At 40.6% G+C, this 22,393-nt stretch overlaps 2 protein-coding genes across 5 annotated transcripts in view; one reads left to right on the top strand and one right to left on the bottom strand.

The window, feature by feature from the left end:
- Positions 1-6,124, top strand: part of LOC311266117 (guanine nucleotide-binding protein G(olf) subunit alpha) — a 55,538-nt gene extending 49,414 nt beyond the window's left edge. For 2 of the 4 annotated variants that reach the window (XM_084368309.1, XM_084368311.1), the window contains exons 8-12: positions 664-722; positions 938-1,058; positions 1,964-2,094; positions 2,182-2,249; positions 3,782-6,124. In XM_084368309.1, coding sequence (XP_084224435.1) covers positions 664-722; positions 938-1,058; positions 1,964-2,094; positions 2,182-2,249; positions 3,782-3,928 — 526 coding nt within the window. In that variant the 3' untranslated portion in view covers positions 3,929-6,124. Of the gene's footprint in view, positions 1-663; positions 723-937; positions 1,059-1,963; positions 2,250-3,781 lie in introns of all 4 variants that reach the window. The other 2 variants (XM_084368308.1, XM_084368310.1) reach the window with 1 other exon arrangement.
- Positions 6,125-8,366: 2,242 nt separating this feature from the next.
- mppe1 (metallophosphoesterase 1) lies at positions 8,367-20,910 on the bottom strand. Its single transcript, XM_084368874.1, has 9 exons — positions 20,362-20,910; positions 20,123-20,231; positions 18,332-18,435; positions 15,814-15,894; positions 13,764-13,872; positions 13,367-13,447; positions 11,314-11,436; positions 10,960-11,100; positions 8,367-9,305 (listed from the first exon to the last, which is right to left on the bottom strand). Exons 1-9 carry the CDS (start codon positions 20,610-20,612, stop codon positions 9,120-9,122), a joined length of 1,185 nt encoding a protein of 394 aa, XP_084225000.1. The 5' UTR covers positions 20,613-20,910; the 3' UTR covers positions 8,367-9,119.
- Between the last annotated feature and the right edge of the window lie 1,483 nt (positions 20,911-22,393).

Genomic DNA, 22,393 nt, shown 5'->3' with positions numbered 1-22,393 from the left:
CTTTAACAAAAAACTGAGCTCTTGTGTTGGCGGCAGGATAGAAACGTCATTAGGTGCCTAAAATGTAAATTTAATCGTCTGCGGTCGACCGGTATGATTTCTGAGCCAGCTGAGAAGTTACTGACCATCGGTTACAGCCAATAAAAGTTAGAGTAAATGTTTCGTAACTGCTTTGATGATGTCAGATGAGATGACCCAGTTACGCAGTCGCAGACACAACAGACTTATTCTGCCATCTGAAACGGGCCTTTGTATCAAATTATATCACCCTGAATGATTGATATAAATGCTCGGGATATGACTTCCCTTTGGGTGTGCATTTTTCATTATTCAGCTTTGATGCCTTGCAAACACCCAGTCAGGGTCACACAGGGTACCGAGTGTGTGCAAATAAAGCTGTTCTTCATATCATTTATTCATGAATTGATTTTTTTTATGCGTCTTGTCCCTTTAAGATCTGAGATCGGGGCAGATTTAGCTCGAGACAGAAAATCTTTTGTGATAGTCTTTAAAAAATGTATCTCTGTGTGAATAATCATTAAGATAAAAAAAGAGCGTAAATGATCTGATATAGTATGTACCTAGAGACATGAACTCTTTGATTAAAGAGGGCAGCAGCGAGTGTGTTGTTGTGTCTGACCCAGTATTTTGTCTCCTCCATAGCATGTTTGATGTTGGAGGCCAGAGAGATGAAAGGAGAAAATGGATCCAGTGCTTTAACGGTAAGACTTTCAGCCTTTTTGTTCTTGTTCTCCTTCAAACAGCCGGGCTATACGTCCTCGACCAACGACACATTCTCCTCCCTTCACATCTTGCCTGTCTTAAAGTATTTTCTGCCAGCTTCAGTGTCACATCACCTCCTTATTTTTGGGTTGCTACTCACACCTGTGTGATGTCAGAGAGCTGCCCTGATGTACTTCCTCTCCTCTCCTTCTAGACGTCACTGCTATCATCTTCGTGGTGGCCAGCAGCAGCTACAATATGGTAATAAGGGAAGATAATAACACCAACAGGCTACGGGAAGCCCTGGACCTCTTCCGCAGTATTTGGAACAACAGGTGAGTCTGAAACAGGAGTGACGTTTCTCCTGGAGCCACAAGTTTTCTACTCCTTTCTCATCTTTCTTACTACCAGAGCTGCAACAATAAGTTGTAAACTAAATTGCCAACTATTTTGATCAACAATTAATCTTAATTAATTAATCTAAACTTTCAGGAATTTTCTAAGAAAAAAAAAGTCTAAAAATCTCTGATTCCAGCTTTTTAAATGTGAATATTTTTTAGGTTCTTTAATCTTCTATGATAGTGAACTGAATATAAGACATCTGAGGACATCATCTTGGGATTTGGACCTTTAATTATTTTTTAAAAATTCTTTTAAATTCAATTACTCTTCATTGAAAATAATTGTTAGTTGCAACCATTTTTTGTTGCAGCAATTAGTTTAATAGCTATTTTGATAATCGATCAATCACTGCAGTCATTGTTTTAGCAAAAATGTGAAACATATGCTGGTTCCAGCTTCTTAAGTGGCTGGAGAAGTTCTGGTCAAAAATATCCACTTCTTTGTCACCACAGCCACAGCTGGAAATTGTCCCGAGGTGTCCTTAACAACTTACAAATGTTTACGCGCAGTCTCAAACTGGCAGCCTCTTGTCTATAGATCACGTCCTTAAAACACAGAGAATTGCATCATCACACCTCCATGTCATAGAAAATAAACTGATTTGCCAGTGATTGTTAGTTCCAGCTCTTGACTTTCTTTGAGCAGATTTAGGGGGTCTTATTGTTTAACTTCCAAAAAGGCCCAAAAATGCCCGTCAGATATGCTAAATAAAAGTCTTCTCATAAACCAAAGAGCTGTTAATTTAAGTAAGTCCAAAAAGACGAAATGCTAACCGCTGAGTTTCCTTTCTGCTGTATTTAAAACCTCATCTTAATGCTATCTGTTGTTTGTTTTTCAGATGGTTACGCACTATATCGGTCATATTATTCCTGAACAAGCAGGACATGCTGGCTGAGAAAGTATTAGCTGGAAAATCCAAAATTGAAGACTACTTCCCTGAATATGCTCGCTACACCATACCAAATGAAGGTTTGTGCCCTGCTAAAGCACCCAAAGTACTAATAGAGTTCTTCATTGTGAGAGCTGGTGTTGACTGTGGGCCTGTTGTTCTTTTAGCAACTCCTGAACCTGGTGAAGACCCAAGAGTGACGAGAGCTAAGTTCTTCATCCGAGACGAGTTTCTTGTAAGTTTGTCACCGTCTTGTCCTTTTAATTAATAACTAACTGAGTATATTCATGCCAAATAGAAACACAAGCTGCCTATTTCATATTGAGTCTGCAAATTACTACTTTCTAAAGAGGACTGTCAGACCTCCTTGTTGTCTGAGGATGTGCTGCTGGATGCCGATCATTAGCCATGATATCATAAGTAGGGGTAGACTGATTATTTGCCCTGGCCGATAATCAGGCCGATATTTAGCTGCCAATAAAATAAACTAATTTAAAAAAGTTCTACTTTGGCTCCAATGCAGCATCCTCTCACAAAATGACCCACAATCCTAAAGTATAACAGTGACGTGTCTGATCAGTGGAGCTACCATGGAAATGTTTGCCATCAAAAGTTACTGCTTCTACAGTCAGAACGTTTGTTACGTTTACCACAGAGCGACCGTGATTTCCCTTTCTGCAGTTTTTGGGGAGACGAGGAATTGTCCACAGTGGTGAAAATCACTACTAGTCAGGCCTTTTGTGAGAAAGGAATCATTCACAGTAGTTTATGGGATGAGTAGTCTTCACTATTTAAATTATTATGTCCACCTTTTTGCTCCAAATCAAATGTTTTATGGTCGAGTCATCTAGTAGTTGTTTGACTTGGTTCTCAATAATACGTTGATACTGTTCTCAAGGATATACTCGACACTCAGTCAGTTGCTCAGATGGCTCAAAGCTGAAGTCAGTCAGCTGAAGGAACTTATTATGTAAGATAATATGATACTTTAAAGTAAGGTCGAAGGTCATGGGTAACAACTGAGCTAAAGGCGCTAAAGGTAAAAAAAGGAGCATAAAGGGACAGTTAACCCCAAATTCAAAAATACATTTCTTCTCTTACCTGTAGTGCTATTCAGCCATCTAGATTGTTTTAGTGAACTTTGCTAATTTTTTTTATATCGGCCGGAAAGATGTCTGCCTTCTCTCGAATAAAATGTAACTAATTAAGATGGCACCAAAAATACATTTGAAAAACTCAACAGCAGTGTACCTTTCCAGAAGTCATGACCCAGTTACTCAAGATAATCCACAGACCTCGTTGGGAGCAATTCAACTTCAACTTTCAACTTTGTCCTTGAAGGGCAATTAAAAATTAAAATACATGACATAGATAAAAAATACAAAATACTGGGATCCTCAGACGACCATCCTAAGATTAAGTTTCTATAGGAACTATTGTCTTTCTACTGAACTACAGCGATTACAGGTACACCCACTGTATCACTGCGCAGAAGGAAGCTTGCAACTGCTCCTGGACATGAGGCTCGTGCTCGTGACAAAGGGGGATGTCCTCATTCTGTAATGTTAGCTAGCTCAGTTAGCTTTGTCAGGTAGCCTCTCGCCCATGAGAGGTTGCACTACTGCGTGCTGATACAGAAAGAAAATCAGTCCAACATCAAACCAATCTAGACGTATAAATAGCACTACAGGTAGGAGGAAAAATATGTATTCCAGATTATCAGATTATATTCCACACCCTGACGTCTGTCCCGTCTCTCCCTCTCAGCGGATCAGCACTGCGAGTGGCGATGGCAGACACTACTGCTACCCCCACTTCACCTGCGCCGTGGACACAGAGAACATCCGGCGGGTGTTCAACGACTGCCGGGACATCATCCAGAGAATGCACCTGCGGCAGTACGAACTCTTGTGATGGGAGACCGCCTCCGTCAGCCTTCTGTGTTTTTTCTCCACCATTCTGCATCCTTGACGAACCCTTCCTCCTCCTCCTCTTACTCCTCCTCCTCTCTTACCCCTCCTCCCCCCCAAAGAAACCCTCAACAACCCCTGACCACCCCTCCTGTCGAGGACTATGAAGTACTACTGAAGTGTGTCAAATCCTCTTCCTCTTCTTAACTTCTTAGCTTTTTGTACTTCTTCTTTTTGAGACCGATTCATCCCCATTTCACCGACGTGAAAGGAAGGTTGGGGAACAAAGTTGTTGCGTGCCGCTTATTATTTTTTCTTCTTTTAATCCTTCCTTTTTGAATGCCTTGATTTTTGTCATTCCACTAAGCCTTGGGCTACCTCCTTTTTTTTTTGCCCCTTTGTGTCCTTCTGTTTTTTGGCTTTGTCGTTGGACCTGGACTGGTGGGTGTGGACGTGAAACACACCTACAGGACCTCAGTGTAGAGGCAGCGTGTGAGCGTGTGTGCAACGAAGAGAAGGAGGAATGCCATGTGAGCGAGCGCATGTGTGTGTGTTTATGTTTGTGTGTCACCTGCCGGTTAATGCCGGCACCACCACCATGACCTTTGCCCCCCTTTTTTTGCCCCCTCTGATGCTTCTCCTCTCTCGACAGAGAGGAACAGGAGGGGGAACCGAGTGGATGAAGAGATAAATGCACTTTGCATCAGGTTCCTTAATAACTTTTTTTTTTTTGTTGTTGTTGTTTTTTTTTTCTCCAGAGGAAGCATACACACAATGTAGCATCACAATATTTATTACCCTGTCACGATGTTAGCTTGCCGAGCTGCAGGGTGCACCGAGCAGCCGAGAGACATGTGGAGTGAAAGATTAAAAGTGTGAGGGGGCAGGAAACACGATGACACGAAGACGAAGGATTTAAAAATGAAGGAAAAGGGACTGAGCTCTCTGCACCTTAGCCCTGCTGCCTCCACGGACTCGGACCTGCCTCCTTTTTCCACACAAACCATCCTTTTAGCTTAGAGATACTGATGGGAGGGGAGGGTGGGGGGACGGGAGAGAAAAATGTATTGTTCTCTTTTTTTTTTTTTTTTTTTGTTAACTTGTACACTGTGCAAGGTTGAATTATCCTGTACAGACTGTAAAATGTAATATTATTTTGTACAACTTAATTGAAAGAAAAACAAATCTACTTGTAGATCTTTGTGCCTTGATTATGGCTGTACCTGTAAATGAGCTCAGATGTAAGTATGTTTTCGACTGCGCTGTACAGCTTGATGTCAATCTCTATCAGCAGCGGAAGACTGCGGGTAGGGGACTTTCTCTGTAGAGTTTAGTTTTTTCTGGTTTATAAAAAAAGAGGAAATGCTGTTTAGTAAAAAATAAAAAATAGGGAAAAAATCCTAAAAACCTGTATACATTATGCAAATTAACCACTTACCTGCAGTGAAGACCAGATGTTGCAGCGCCATGCCTTTTTTTTTCTTTTGTTGGTTTTATTTTTCCTCCTTTTATTTTTCTGTTTGTTTGTTTTTTTTGAATTTCACAGCTTTAAACAAACATTGGAAATCCATTGAAAGTGTCCAAATTGCAACCTGGTGTTGTTTTAATAGGAACCAACGTTTTTTCGATATGAAGTGTGTCTGAGATCTGTACTGATGTGCGTGCCTGTGCGCATGTGTACATAAAACAAACATAGACTCACAGACGCATTGTGTGTGTGTGCGTGCGTGTGTGAGGGCGAGTGAGCGTTGTGTGTAAAATTTTATAAATGTATGTACATGTAAATTTATAGGTCTATATAAATATATATGTACAATTATACATGTTTAATTATGTGTGTGCCTAGGTGTACATACCTATGTATGTATACGGTAAATATGTATACATACACACATAGGAAAGCATGTTTAGAATGGAGATGAATAAATGAGAGCGTGCAATATTAGTGATTCTTTGGTCCTTTGGAGCCATACCCGATGGCACAGGCACTATGAATGTGTGAGCAGCACCCAACAAGACGAGCTCTTCTCCTTGTACAAACAGCATCAGCCTTTTCTTCTGCTACAGTACACGTCTATCCCCGAAAGAGAGTGAACTGACTGGAGGTGCAAAAACCTTGTTTGGCCTGGGAGGATGATTAAATGACATTTTTATTTTCTTTAAATAAAGAGGCACATTAGAGGACTTTGCTTTATTTCCATCTTGGTGTCCAGTTGTGTCCAGATTTGTTACCACTGAAGGGTTTTTTCTTTCTTTTCAGAGCTGCAACGATTAATCGATTAGTTGTCAACTATTAAATGAATCGTCAACTATTTTGATAATTGAGTCACTGGTTTGGGTAATTTTTTAAAAGAAAAAAAAAAAAAACAGGTAAAAATTATCTGATTGCAGCTTCTTGAATGTGATTATTTTCTGGTTTCTTTACTCCTCTGTGACATTTCACTGAATATTTTTGCGTTGTGGGAAAAAAAGACATTCGTGGACGTCATCTTAGGCTTTTGGAAACACTGATCATTTTTCATGATATTCTGACTTTTTGTGGACCAGACAACTAATCGATTAATCTAGACAATGATCTACAGATCAGTCTACAATGAAAATAATTGCCGGATGCAATTTATTGCCTGCTATTTTGGTAACCGATTAATCGTTTCAGTCATTTTCTCAAGCAAAAATGTCAAACATTTGCTATTCCAGCTTCTTAATGTAAGGATTAGCTCCTTTGTCATTTATGAAACTGACTCAAGAGTTTATGGGTTCTGGTTTCACAAAAGAAGCAATTTGAAGACTTCACATTGGGCTTTATGAAAGTGTGATTAACATTTTTCACAATCTTTTGAATCATTTTATAGAAACAAATTGTGAAAACAAGGTAGATTAATCCAGAATGAAATAACATTTGCAGCCCTATTCAGGTTGTCGGCTTGTCTTTAAAAATCATAAAATGTCTTAAATTCAATTTTATATGTTTTTGGCCTTAAAAGTAACGACAAGTCTTACATTTAAATTTGTGAGGTATAAATGGCCACAAATGTTTTATCTTATTTAATTATTCCATCCTTTACTTTCTTTGAGTCCACATTTCTGATTTAAACCTTCCACTGAACCAATAATGTCTTTTTACTTTATACTTGCACTTAAACCTAACTCACTCTAATAACTATATTACTACATTAAACCAGCCACTGCACAGGACCACATAGTACACACTGTACCTACCTTACATAACTTACCTGCAATGCCTGAATAATAATAAGATGATTTGTTCAAAACTCAAAGTCATAAAGGGGCACTGTGTTGATTTGGAGAAGAAATATAAACTCAGAATTTTTATATTTACAATATAAATGAGGTAACTATACGAACTCAGAAATATTTATTTTTTCCATAACTAAATAAACAAGCTGTTCTCAGAGGAAAATAAGGTCACCAGAACACTGAAGCTAGAAAGGTGGCAGGGTCCGCCACATACAAACAAAGTAAAACAGTATGAAGCTGTGTTGTCCTTTAAGGTCCGTTTGTGTATTCAGTCATGAGAGTTTGTTTATTTAGTTTGTTTAGGCAACCAAAGGTCAGTCAATGAAGATCTTTCTCTTCTGATTAAAATTTCTTCCCCAAAACTACAGAGTGCACCTTTAAATTTGGTTTGACCATATCGTGACAAGGTCTTAAAAAGCATTAAAGTGTATGATACCTGTAGACATCCTGCTGTCCAGGATGCTACAGTGGAGTTAATGCACAGGGCCTCAGTGTACACAGGTACATGTGTGGTGGTGGTACATTCAGTATCTTTACTGTGTTTCAGCAGAGTTGTTGTGGTATAAATACAGACACTTTGACTGGTCATGGTAGGAAAAGAACAGCTGGTACTAATAACATTAAAGATGGCGTCAGTCCTGTGGAGTCGACGCGACTTGAGGATGATTTTACAATTGATAGACGAAACAATTGATATATCATGAAACAGTATTATTAATGAAAATAATCATTAGTTGCAGCCCTGGTTTAAATTAAGTATTTTTTGGACTGGTCAAACCAAAGCAACCTGAAGACGCTTTGGGCGAACTTACTTCATACGTCATTATTTTACTGGAAAAGTAATCTAAAAATCCAATATTGGTGTTCATTGATTTGCAATGCTACTAAATACAGCCTCACACACAGAGATATTTCAGTGAGTGGCTGATAAATTCATATTGTCTCAAACTTAGTCCAACCCTAAAGGAATGATTGGTGGAAGATGAATACAAGAGATTTTTAAACTTTAACACAAGTCAGATGACAACTGTTTTACAAAGATAATATATTTTGTAGCGCTTTTACTCCTTTTTTTTTATTTGACATAATTTTGCATCCATCACATTCATTTCTCTTGATCACCATGATGTGTCGTCCACCTCTGCCGCCATTTTCCAGGTTTTGAAAAGTCAGGTGCAGACGGAAACATTCCCTGATATTTAATATTTCATCCATAAAGTGACAGTTCTTCATAACACAGAGTCAAAGTGCACATCGACCTTGAGTTTACTCTCTAAAACAGACCTTAAGATTCTGATTTATTATGTACAATTCGTCATAAATTTAAATTAAATTTAAACAATTTGGCAAAACCCTCACAAACATTTGGCACAGAAAGTCGTCAATAAATATACTCAGATATGTATCATAAAAACAGCGAGGAACCGGTGGATCATCGAACATCAACGACAGAAACAAACAGTGTGTGAGACAATCGGGGTGTTTACATCAGATCACAGTTAACATCAGAGTGAGGAGACATAAACCACCTTAAACTATACCACCTTAAATCAGACCAGGGACAGTTAGTATTTACAAAATGTACTCGTTTGATTTGTCTGACTGAACTCCACGTGTGTGAACTTTCAAATAATTCAGCCAGAAACAGGAAAACGTTTACGTTTCTGTGATTAAAAACCTCCTAAAAACACCAGTGATGATTGTTGCACACATCTGCCCCGTCATCACAGGCTATGACCTCATCATCATCATCATGGAGTGATAAAGTCCTTGAAAGACATCTAAAATATATATTCATGTCCTTCACAGTGACAAACATATCGAGGTTGTACGAACAGATTTTGGACCGGTTCGGGAGAGGAACGTCACATTTGCAAAATCCTCACATCAAGTTATTTACCGGCTCTGCTGTCCAGGTGCGCTCTGGGTAATGTAGTTCACAGGGACTTGTGCTTCCCCAGCAGGAAGAGGCTGAGGCACTGCAGCAGGCCCTTCATCCAGAGACAGTGAGCCAGGAAGAGCAGCAGCAGGCAGGCGCCGGCCGAGCAGTAGACGCCGATCACAGTGCTCTCCTCCGGCAGGAAACACTTGGACAGAGCGTAACTGCCCGGTGACACTGAGGCCTGGGAGGAGGGGAGGAGGGGAGGAAACAGGAGAAAACATGGGTTAGAGGTGATGATCAGTGTTAATACCAGCAGAGGAGCCACTCGGCCACCAGGGGGCCTCCAAGAATAGAAAATGTAAACTCTCTGGTTCCTCGCATGACACATTCTGGGAGCAGGAGGACATATTTTCAGAAAACAGTCTCATCACAAGGTCCATTTAGCTGTTGTAGATTTAATTATATTGTCAAATGTAAGTTCTGCCACTCAGAGTTCATCAGTCAAAACAGTGAAAACAAAAGACCAGAGGTGGCAAAAGCACACACATTCTTTACTCAATGTATAAAAGTAAAAAGTTTCCCTCTGAAGGACATTTCTACCGGCTGTTTCTGTACAAAGCTAACTGAACCTCACGTCATATTAATATAATTCAAAGACTTTTAAACTTAAAGGTAGAATCTGGATTTCATAGTTGATTGTTGAGTCTCACCAGGATGTCAAATAACAACATTTTGTGGTGGTGAAGCGTCCCGAGCAGCAACAAACTGAGAAGATGAGAAAATGCAGGCAGAGGGCTGCAGGGTCCTCTGCAGATACGAGACACTAACACGCCTTTTCTCCCTAGTCCAGTCTCCCTCTCTGTCTGTTTCTGTCTTGTTACTGTATATTTATATAATGTTGAATGAAATAACACATTTCTCTGGATTTGAACATTTCGGATGATGTACACAACTCAACATAATATATAACAAAGTTCTGGTCGTTTTGTACAAAGGCCCTTAAACAGTAATGGGTCAAACACAATATTTCTTCTGTTATCTCATTATCTTGGAAAAACAGCATTTGTTATTCTGAGATAATGACATAAATAACTCGTCATCTTGAGATAACAGATCAAATTTAACTTGTTATTACGGGAAAGTGGAAGAAATAATAAACTTGTCCCATGACCGTTAGGGGCTGCGTAGTTTTGAGACATTTGAAAACAGTAATGTTACTCTGACCTACCTTTGTTACCACTATTTATTCTTAACTAGTCTAAATACTGTTGGGTAGTTTAATCTGTAACATTATGTCATAATCAATTTGACAATTATATTTTGTATCAATAATCTGAATCTGCAAAGAAACAAGTAGCTGAAGCACAAAAGAAAGTACAATATTTGCCTCAGATCTGCAGTGGAGGAACATGAGTAGCTTAAAATGGACTTGCTATAAGTCCCTAAAATTGTACTTAGTTACTTTCCTCCTCTGGAACCAAAACATTAAAGGAGCAATATGTAAGAATTGGCCACCTGTTGAATTCACACTCCCAACAAATAGGATCAGCTTCTCACCAGAGTAACCGCTAACTGCTGCTAACTGTATTCTCTCTGTACAGCCATGACTCTAGCTATTGTTAGCATGTTAGCTCAGTTAGCCATGCAACTAGCTGTAGGAGTATTTTTGAATGTTTTAAACTAAAATTCCTACAGATTGCCCCTTTAAGAGTCAGACAGCTTAAGAATAAGCTGAAACTGGCTACAAAGACAGTTTCAGTTGATATATTATTATTATAAAATATTGATTATAGCTGCTTTAGCGTTATTATCCTATATTTACATCTTTTCGGGATATCATGTCTTAATGACTCATTTCGGAGTGGGTCTCTCCAGCTGACGTCGGTTCAACTCACCAGGATGAAGCTGGGGTTGTTCCTGTTCCTCCAGCTGAAGGACGGCACGCTGATTTCTGGGTACTTGTTGTCATGGAGAACCTCACATCCGCTGTGGGTGTGTCCACTCAGGATGAGGCGGGGCTTAAACCACTGCAGCAGCTGAGGAGAGAAAGCCCACATCGAAACCTCAGAGGCCGGTTGCCGCTCGCTTACATCATCAGTTTCATCATCATCATCATCGTCTGCTGTTTCTATACGGGACTGTTTCTGACAGCAGACTGTATTTTAATTGGACGAAGGCGCTTCAGAAGAAAGAGAGAGGGAGAGAGAGAGCGCAGCAGAGGCAGTGTGATGAGACTGCATAGTGCTCACCCTCTGTGAGGCCTCTTTAGACAACACGTCATATTTCTCTCTGAACAGCAGGTGTCGCTCTGCAGGCGGTGCAGCGTCCTGTCCAGTGCAGCCGGCGTCGCTCACTCTGTACAGAGGATAGTGCTGGAGGACAGCACACAGGGGGAACAAGATCATCACGTTATCATTTTGACTCTTAATTCATGTTTTACATTTTTTACATTATTAATCCAAAGTAATCTTTTTATTCTATTACTGTAGCCAATCCTTTGTGGTATTTTTCGTTCTTATTTTCCCCTCACTTTAATTGTGCTTTGTAGAAAGAACAAATGTAGAATGTCACGCTCATAAAGGCTGCTCAATTTAATTGAATTGATTGACAGTAATTTATGCACAGATCCTGAGAGAGTCCAAATATTGTGCGACAACAACAAACACGCATGCGGCCAAGAAACTGCTGGAAAAAAAATACAAAAAGCTGGATTAACACTTTTGCTGAAACAAGTAATTAAATAATAAATTCGTCAGTCAAACTGAAATTAATCATCAGCACCCAATTTGATAGTAGAGTTATTGTTTCAGTCGGAGGAAGGAGGAAAGACCAAATATTTTCTGCTTCAAGCTTCTCAGATGTGATGATGTGCTGCTCGTTTCTACTTTATATAGTTGTAAATTGAACATATTTTGCACTATTGGTTGACCAGCAATCTGTAACTTGAAGACGTCACTTTGGGCTTTCTGTGCTTGTCTTAGTGTGCGATTTTCACTAAAAAAAGAGTAATAATTCAGCCACTTTGTTTTACTTTACATCAGATGGAGCTGTAACCGCTTCCAGTTTTCCCTTTTCCCCTCATCGTGTAGCTTTAAGATGTGAAAAATCATCTTATTCCACATAGTCTGACAGTGTAGCTATAACTGTACAGTATCACATAATAACATTAGCTGCAGCTGTAGACCGCACTGTATATGTGAAACTGCCAGGCAGTGTGGAATAAGATCATTTTAATAATCTTTTAACAGGCTTCTTAATTCATTATCTCCTCACCCTCATGCTGATGGCAAGTCAGGTGAAGTTTTGTAGTCCACAAAACATTTCTGGAGCTTCACAGCAAAACAGAGTTGCAGCATTCTCCTAAACAACTGAAGCAGATGGGGACTAAATGCAAAAAAAAGACCCTGCGATCCCAAACTGATCACACCCTCGATGCACGCTCGAGCTTGTGCACCCACAAACATGCATGCTAACGGTTTTAGCTTAGCAGTTCAGTGAAGATTTCTACTTAAAGAAGGGTGTAAATAACATTTTTTTCAAATCAATTTAGGATCTTGGGGCTTCCGGAAACTTTGATTACACTGGACCAGCTGTATGGAGCTCTTTTATGTTTTTTATCCCCGCAGCAGAACCCCCATCTATTTCAGTTGTTTGGGAGAACCCTGTTTTCCTGTGAAACTTCAGAAATGTTTTGTGGACTACAAAACTTCACCTGACTTTCCATCGGCACGAGTTTTAATGCGGCACTCAGAACTTTGAAAAAAATGAAATTAAACTGTCATCCAAGTCGGAATTCCAAGTCAGAAACTGGGTCAGGTGAAGTGAACAATAACCTCTTAGCTTTTCATCGCTTCTTTCTTTATGTCGTGTTTTGAAAAGTGCTGTCACAACAACTTGATAGTCGGCGTTTTTCACTTCCACTCAGTTTGATTTTATGCTTGACAGAAGTCTTTGCGAGCGTGAGGAGGGAGCCGACTCCTCCTGTCTCTTTTTAAGTGCCCTAATTTGATAAATCAGCTGCTGTAGTTGCTTGTGAAGTTCGCAGACTGTCCATACAAACATCCGTTTTCCTGATTTTTATGTATATTTTTATTCTATTAAGTTTTAGAAGTTTTATTTTTCTTTATTCTTTACATCTAGTTCTGGTTTAGTGTTTAGATAAGTATAACAACCTTGATGAGTAACCGAACGTATGCTTTAATCTTCCTCTGCTTAAAGTTTAAGACCAGAGCTTCTGATGAACAATGAGAGGAGCCTGGTCAGCTCTAGGTTTTCAGAGAACACATAGCACACTTAGTTTACCTGTAGCATGATGGGGGGTGTGGGAGGATAAACCTGCGAGCCCTCACAGCTGTCCGTCACTCCGCTGCTCGTCTGCGAGTTCTGCAGAAAAGACGACATAAAGAATTCATCAGCTGTCTCGTCCACGAGCCCACAACTCCTCCTCAAGCACCAGCCGACATTTTCCAATTTCATATCTCTCGTCCTTCTTGTTCGCAATCAGCCACCACTATGAATGTGCATTTGTAAGAGCAAAGAACAAAACGATTGCTGGAGGTGCGACTGAGCTTTGTATAAAAGTGTATTTCTTGACTCCAGTCTTTCACACTTGATGAGCAGCAGCAGCAGCAGCAGCAGCAGCAGCGGAGTGTGTTAGAGGTGCTGACAGTGTGAAAGTGTGCTACTGACTTCTTCCCACCTGAAGAGAACAGTTGAGGTCTCTGGAGAGTTTGATCAGCTCCTTCTCCACCGACTGGCAGATGGGGCAGCCGTCACCGTGCAGGGCCACGCTGTTCACCAGCAGAAAGCTGAAGAGAGGGAAGAAAGCGTCTCAGTAACTGCGGCGTGAGCTCCAGAGGAGCTGCAGTGAGGCTGCAGAGACACATCGTACTGTCATGTTTGTGTTCTGGGTCGATCTTTGAAGAACACGCTCATGCTATATCTAAATCGTTAAGACGACACCCACGCTGATGTAGCATTAAACAACAGTGCAACACTGCTGGGCAAACAGGTTATTTGTCTCGTTAACCACAACATCACAAGAATCATGAATCTGTTTCTATTCTCGTGTAAACATTTACCTGTCTATATATATATTACAGTGCAGCAACACGAAGCTAATCATGTGCCCCTGGGTTTTTAATAAAGCAATCAAAGCATTTAAAGATGGTATGCTGAAAATACAGACTGTTATAGGGTTAATACTTAATATTTTAATAATTAATATACAGTTATATATTAAAGATTTGGTTCTGGTTATGACTCTTTTCATTTCAAGTTTAATAGCTTTTAATAACTATTAAGTTTTTAAAAAAGCTCCAGCTTCTTAAATGTGTATATTTTCTGGTTTCTTTCCTCCTCTATGACAGTAAACTCAACATCTTAGAGCTGCGGACAAAACAAGACATTTATAGGCGTCATCCTGAGCTTTGGGGCACACTGATCGACATTTTACACCATTCTCTGACACTTTATAGACCAGTGGTTCCCAAAGTAGGGGGTGAGGTGAGGTGAGGCTAAATGAGTGAGGGATGGTTCTGCTTCACTGGCAAAGCATTGACGAGTTTGTGACTGGACTCCCAGATAACTGTAATACAGAAAATAACTCCACCTAACACGAAAACTGCCAAAACAAAGACAAGAAAATATGACAAGCTATGTCTCGCCCTCGGCTTCACCAGCACAATGACAATCCTTGAAAGCGCTGAATGCTGTTACACAGTGTGAATTTAGAGCAGGTGAATGTTGCACTTTTAATGCTTCCACCATAAAAGGTGACTTGTTCCTTATTCCGTTTTTTCAGTAAGATGACACGCTGAAGTTGCAGTTCTGTATTACAATGATTGAGATCACACACGGGCGTAGCTGCTGACTTTGTACAACTAATTCGATATCCTCATTAGTTTGAGGAAAATTGCGTTGTGTCAATTACGTGCGGTACTGAATTCAATGGCGTCAAGATATCGTCTGCTGCGTTAACGATTTGTGTTCTTTCCGATTCGTTTTCTTCCTGATTTTCAGGAGACCTCTGAATAATAAAAGCAAAAAAAAAGGACAAAGACTAAAAACACAAGTTATTTTTGGAATTGTATAATAATTTACTTTGAATTCATTTCATGGTTTTAGCAGGTATTTGAGTATATTTTTGGCCTTTGTATGGCTTTATTGATAGGACAGCAGAGGTGACAGGAACGCCTGCTCTACCAACAGAGCTAATGGGGGCACCCGTTAGCTCAGTTGGTATTAAAAAGAGGTGTTTTTAATATTTAACTTATTTTTTTAATCATTTTGTCCTTACTTTCTTTAAAAAGTCCCTGTGTTTCAGATTTTCTTTTCAAACCAAAAACCCAACCAACCAAAACGAACGAGAATTGGTGAATATTAAACTTTGCTTTAAAACAAAATGAAATTATTCTTCCTCCGTTGACAGATTTCAGGAAAACTGAGACTTCTGAGTCTTTTATAACCAAAAAGACTAAATAAGAGGGAGGATTTCATAGCGCTTGCTGAATGTGAATCCATGCTGACGTCAAGACAGCGCGTTCATCAGCACACACTGTGAAGGAATGCAGTCTGTTATTTGTGCCTATTTGCAGATATTCAAGACCTCTGGACCATTTTACTGCCTGTCAACTTGTTTAAAAGCACTCTTCTGCAGCAGCGGAGTGCCTCCGGGGATTAAACCTGTGACCTTCCCGCCTGCTGAGTCACATCCCTGCAGCGGTGTCGCAGGTCATCCCGTCACTCACTTGACTCCCTTCTTGGTGACGATTCTGGTGGAAGAGGCGTTGAAAACCTTCTCGAAGCGCTGCAGCTTGAACCAGTCCATCCTGCGGGGAGACACAATGTGCTCGTCACACGGCAGCAAAAAAATCTGCTGCTCGGTCTGTCACGTCTGTCTGTCACCGTTACATAAGAGCTGTGCCATCTCACTTCCTGCCACACGAGTCCAATCAAAGCACACACGAGCCGCTTCTACGCGTCTACATAATCCCACATTTCTGAATCACAGGCGGAAAATGCTAAACTGTGGGAGGGTTTTATGCATGTCGTTATGTTTGCTTTCACTGCCTCTTCCCCCCTGAGAAATTAAGAACAACAGTTTCCAACAGGAGAGTGTTACGTGCAGGGGGTGGACACAATGAACGCAATATCGCTGCAACACAATGCAATCCAACACAACAACGCCACAAACACACAGGCCCAAGAATAACCATCAAGTTGAATCAATGACCTCATTAAAGAACTGAACATGAGAGCTAGCCGCCGTTTGTCAGATCGCTGTTTATGGTTCAGGTGCTTCTTTCAGGGCTGCAGCTTTTATCCTGACTGATTTGTTTTAATGTGACTTTATGAAACAAACTCTTATTTCCAAGGTCAGGAATGAAATGTCAATCTCAATATAAACGTCATTACATTTTAAAAAAGCATTATTTATTTTTGTTTAATAGTTTAAACTGTTAATACGTCTGGTTTGGAGCTCATGATGAGTTGTTTAGACTCAAAACGAGTGAGTATTTGGGGCTTCCTCGTGACTTGCAAATAATGACTTTGTCCCATCTCAGATTTAAAGGGACACTTCACGCCAAAATTAAAAATACATATGTTTCCCCTTACCTGTAGTGCTATTGATCTATCTACATTGTTTTGGCGTGAGTTGCAGAGATAACGGAGATATTTTGGAGATATCGGCCACAGCTGGACAGTTGAAAAACTCGACAGCAACGTCTCTTCTGAGAAATCATGACCCGGTTACTGAAGATAATCCACAGACCTTGTTGAGAGCTGCTACTCCCGGACAAGAGGTTTGCGCTCATGACAGCGCAGGACCTAAACATTGCGTCCTTATTGCTGCACTTCAGTCTGTGCCGTGATTCAGCTCAACTTCAGCTTCAAGTGATTCAAAGTGCACATCACCCAGAGAGTCTTTGTACACTTTACCAGTCAGTACAATACACATAAACAGGTAATAGCATTAATAAGATGGCTGAGGTGAGTTCATTCGGCAGGTGAAGTCAGGAGATCCTAATGAGGAGAAAATAGACGTGTTTTCAGACCGGATTTGAAAATGTCAACAGAGCTTGTACGTGTGGTGGAAGGTTATTCCAGAGAATTGGAGCTCTGTGGGCAAACGCTTGCTTATTAAATCAGGAAATAGTTAAGTTACCGGCATTAAGGGAACGGAAAAGACGTTATAAAGCTGGAAATATATGAAGACGCCAGTCCATTTAAAGCTTTAAAGTTTAAAGAAAGAGAATAGTTCCTCCATGAAACTGCTCACAATATGGTCTGTGGATTATCTTGAGTAACCGGGTCATGAGTTCTGGAAAGAGACACTGCTGTTGAGTTTTTAAGATTGATTTTTTTTGGCGCTTTGAGCACCACAAGCCGAGTGCCGTCTAGTTCCATTACGTTGGAGAGAAATCAGACATCTCTCCAACTGATATCTCCAAAACTCTGGATCTCACACCAAAGCAGTGTAGGAAAATGTATGTTTTTGTTTCGGGGCTGAGCGGTCTTTTATTGAGGACAGTGAGTCTAAAAGATATCAGAATCCAAAGTCCAAGTTATTTTTATGTAACTGTACTGTATAATGTGGCTCTTTAAGGGATGCAGCTGGTATTATATATGTTCTTCTTTCTCTAAATAAGAAAATACCACAAACATGCCAGCACATACAGGGTGTTCTTCAGCACTTTCCAACTACCTACTCTATCTGTGGCTTTCAACCTCCCGCCTATTAATTGAGTGTTTATGGCAACAGGATGATGTATGTGGGTAGCACATTATCAAACCGTTTGATTTATGTTTTTACAGCATCCCAACGTTTTTGGAATAGGAGTTTTTTTTAAATAATTTTTCCCCTTTTCTTCTTCTTCTTCACGACCCCTCGGTGTTCTCACTGGTGCCTCCCTGCTTTCACGGTGTCCAACCCCATTTATACAACATCTTCCTACTAACTGGCTCACAGTCAAATATTTTGTCAATGGTTAAGCCATGTGGGCAATGTCCTTTAGTCCTATTTTTTTACTGGCTGCGGTGTAACAGAATGAGGCTTTTATTGACATTTCCTGGCAGCTGATACCTGTCTACTCCGGTCAAAGTCAAAGCCAAACACCAAGTGGCAAGTAGAGAAATAAAAGTCCTTATCTCTTATAGTCCTCCACGCACAGGTCAACCAAGGGTTGCTGATCATGCTGTTTACGAGACTAAAGGTTAAACAATAAAAACAACAGTAACTCTATAAAGCTGTAGTCATGTTCTTACTCGTAATGGAAACCGATGTCATGATTTCCAACCAGTACAACCAGTTCTGTGTCAGTCGAATGCCTGAACATCCTGTGGAAGCGGCGCACGTCGTCCTCCCAGTGCTGCAGACACACAAAAACAACACAAACACAAGCTGAAGCAGGTTTCAGTGCAGGCCTTTTAATAAGACACTCCCGGGGGAAGCTCATGAGAGATAATGGGATCTCTGAGGGTCACCCAGGAGCCCCCATGGGTGGCTGAGCCGGGCTGCTTTGATTCAGACTTTCAGATTCAATTTTGCACCTGCAGGGGCCGAAACTGCTCACAAGAGGCCTTTAATTACATCGGTCCTGTGTCTTTACATGATGTTTTTCATCCCGATGTGTCTGTAAACAACTCCGTGATGCTACTTTTAATTAGCACTGAGGAAACAATTCATCGACCGACAGAAGATTCATGTGATTATTATTATTATGTCACTGAAATGCCAGATATCTGCTGGTTTAAGGTTCTAAAATGTGCAGATTTTTTTCTTTTTTATCATTTAATTTGAATATATTTGGGTTTTTACTTGACGGTCTGGTAACTCATCCCTCACCACCTCACTGTGTGCACCAGGAATGGACCGATTATCGGCTGGGCCAATCATCTGGGCTGATATCTAACATTTTTTCCGATTATCTGTATCAGTGTTTTTTTGTGTCCGACTGCCAATAAAATAGATTGGATTTAAAAACACACCACTGTTTGTACTCTCACCCGCAACACTTTCTGATTGGTTACACATCATGAGTAATAACCTATCAACACTACATCAACTGATTTTGCAAAGTAACTTGTAACTAAAGTTATCAAATAAATGTAGTGGAGTAGCAGAACATGGAAATACAAAAGTAAAGTACCTCAAAATTGTACTTTAGTCCAGGATTTGAGTAAACTGTAGTTAGTTACATCACATCACTGTTTATTCTAAATGTTGAGACGAAGATTGGTCCAGATTTCTGTCCAAATCTGTCTCTTTGATTGCTCAAAAACACATCCGCACCACATCATTAATCCATTAATCAAGAACATGACATGGAAAATGGAATAATTGTTAGTTGCAGCATATTTCAAACAAAACCAGCAATTTAAGGATGTCTTCTACGGTAACTGTTGGCCGGCATCTTTGAATACTTTCAGTCAAGTAACCCGAACTGATTGATCGATCAAGAAATAATCAACAGATCGGTCCACATTGAAAACAACCTCTAGCTGCAGACCCACTTCCAGTGTTCCTCTCTGCAGACTCAAAGCCTTGAGTCCTTCCTCTTCCTTAAAAAACCAGTGAATACAAATTGCACAAGAGACGCCAGCCGAGCGTTGAAATGAATGAGGAAGCTGACGGGGGAACATGGTAGATTAGTGGAGATTTTACAGTCTGCAAGCTCTGTTTCCCTTTTTTAATGAGGTGCTGCACCGTGCAGCAGCTTCCTCTTTCTTCTACCTCACATGATGGATCCAATTTGACAATCCAGTAATAGACGTCTGAGAATTCCCAGGGGGGGTTTATTTTTCTTCCTAAAGCAGGATGGATGCTGCTGCAGCTGCTGCTGTTGTTATTATTGGTGTTTTCCTCAAAAAAAAAAAACCTGCAGCCTCTCGGGCCTGGGTGGCACAAAATGATGGTGGCCGGTGCTCTGCATCCATGCACTGTTCTCTCACAAGCATCATCATCACCACCACCATCATCACCATCATCATCATCATCATCATAAGCTCTGTGGCTTTGCAGACAAAGAGGGGGGGTAAAAGGGAGCTCTGCGTTACCTTTTGCGAGCTCCACTTGCCTTCGTCGAAGATATCCCCGAGAATAAACACAATTTCGGGCCTGAGCAGCCACAGAGCGGTTTGGAAAGCTCTCTCCATCTGCCATTCCCTGCGCGTTTTGGAGACAACAAGTATCGTTATTCGGTGCTTTTGTTTACAATTCCTGCAGAGAAAAAGCAGCACAGAGAGGTGGTGGTGATGGACTGCCTCCAAAAAACTGTAAAAAAAATGACATTTACCTCCTCAGCTTGTCGAACCAGTGTCCCCCGACGGCTCCGAGGAGGTGGGTGTCCGACAGCACCATAGCGCGGACCGCGGAGTCCAGCGGCTGGCCGTCGATGCCCTCTCCGCCGCGAGCATGGCTGATCTTCGGCCAGGCGCACTTGAGGATGGTCGGGAAGTAGATGAGATACTCGCAGAAGAAGAAAACACCGGCGACCACGAGAATCAGCAGCACCGCGACCATCCATCTGACGTTGAACCTCGGCATTTCTTTGTTATTCGGCGTTTGGGATGCCCTGAACTGGCGCACTGGCGGTGATGGAGCGGTCCATGAGGCATCTTCACCTCTTCCAGACCGACTGCTCAGGTCTCCAGCCGTGTGATGCTCATGGCAAGCTGCCTCTGAGTCGAGTCGAGAAAAAGCTCCGCGTCGAGTCCGGCTGACGAGAAATATGAGCTGGTAAGTTAAAAAATGTCCCCTGTGTGTGGAGGACAGTCGCAGGGACAGCAGCCTGCCGCGGTTTCCCCAATCTCAGCTCCTGTCAGCGCTCGAGCGTCAAGCTGCGGGCACTTCCGGCGAGCGCTTTTTCAAAATAAAACGATCGTGAGGATCAACTCTGGGGACAAAATGATGAGTTGTGGGTAATGATTGTCACCTGTCTGTTTCTCCTGTTGATGGTGATTCTGCGTTGTGTTCAGGAGGTAGGTCTCTCTCTCTCTCTCTCTCTCTCTCTCTCTCTCTCTCTCTCTCAGGCAGGCACATGCAGAAAGGGGGAGCTAAGGGGGCTTGTGCACCTGCCCATTTGCCCCTGATGTCACAAAGTGCACCTTTGTCAAGGTGTATTTTATTTTGGGTTTTTATCAAGCAGCTTTTGTTAAATCTAGAAGTCTGATTTAAAGCTGCTAGATTATATGTCATTACACAGAAAAGCGCTGGCTGTGGACTGCCAGCGCTGCCCTGTTTGTGCTGGCATATAATCAAAATAATCAAAATTTGTATACATGTAAATGTGTAATTTACTTTTACTTTTACTTTGATACTTTAGGACATTTATTGCCTGAAAAAAAATACTTTTGATAATTAGCTACATTAGTTACAAGTAGTCTGCTATTTGTATGGTTGACTTTCACTTTTACCAAAGTAATATTGTAAAATAATATCTTTACTTTTACTCCAGGATGAATTTTAGGTCAACTCGTATGGTTAGACTGATATGAATTAAACTAACAGCTACAAAATTAATAAATAAAAAAAAAGAAGAAAGAAAATCATCTCATACCTGGTGAAATATGGGCCTATACAAAGTGGCAAAACATCAGCTGGTGGCGTGTGTGTGTGTCAGATAAGCTCCACAGACATACAGGAAGTTAATGGATGCAAATAACAGAAGAACAAGAAAGAAAGCAGACTGTGACACTTATCAGGGTGTTTCAGATGATGCAGCTAATCTCTTTCAGTTGGCAAAGGCTTTGACCCGTACGCACACGTACGTGCCTATGTCACACTGAACGTGTTCACACACACAAACCCCAGAACATGATATAGAACCTTTACTCAAATACTTTAGTATAGTCCTACTACAATACAATGTTGTGATACTTGTATTTTACTTTATTTTATGCTAATTTCTACAGTAAATTTCAAAAGAGAAAAAGGTTTTTGTACTTTTTGCTCCAGAATCAGAATCAGGTTTATTGCCAATATTTTCACAATATGCCTCACTAACAATTCACAAAATATAATAATATGGAATATAAGAACAACAAGAGCATTTGACAAAACACAACATTTGAGAAAAAATTACATTTCCTAAAACACAACAACATTTCAAACAATAAAATACTAAAAAAGTAAAAATAAATGAATTAAAACAGTTGAATGAATTCACACTCATGTCAATCGTTTTATTATTTTTTATTAGAAACCTTCACATTTTTTGTTTGACTCATAAAGTACTCAAAGTAACACATTATTGTTGTCAAAGTTTGCCAAATGCATCCACATTTAAAAGCTACCTCGGCCAACTTCCGGTGCCTCTCTTGCTAACA

This window comes from Pagrus pagrus, assembly GCF_965226575.1.
Source record: "Pagrus pagrus genome assembly, chromosome: 12".
NCBI lineage: Eukaryota > Metazoa > Chordata > Actinopteri > Spariformes > Sparidae > Pagrus > Pagrus pagrus.
This window is presented reverse-complemented; position numbering and strand designations above follow the sequence as displayed.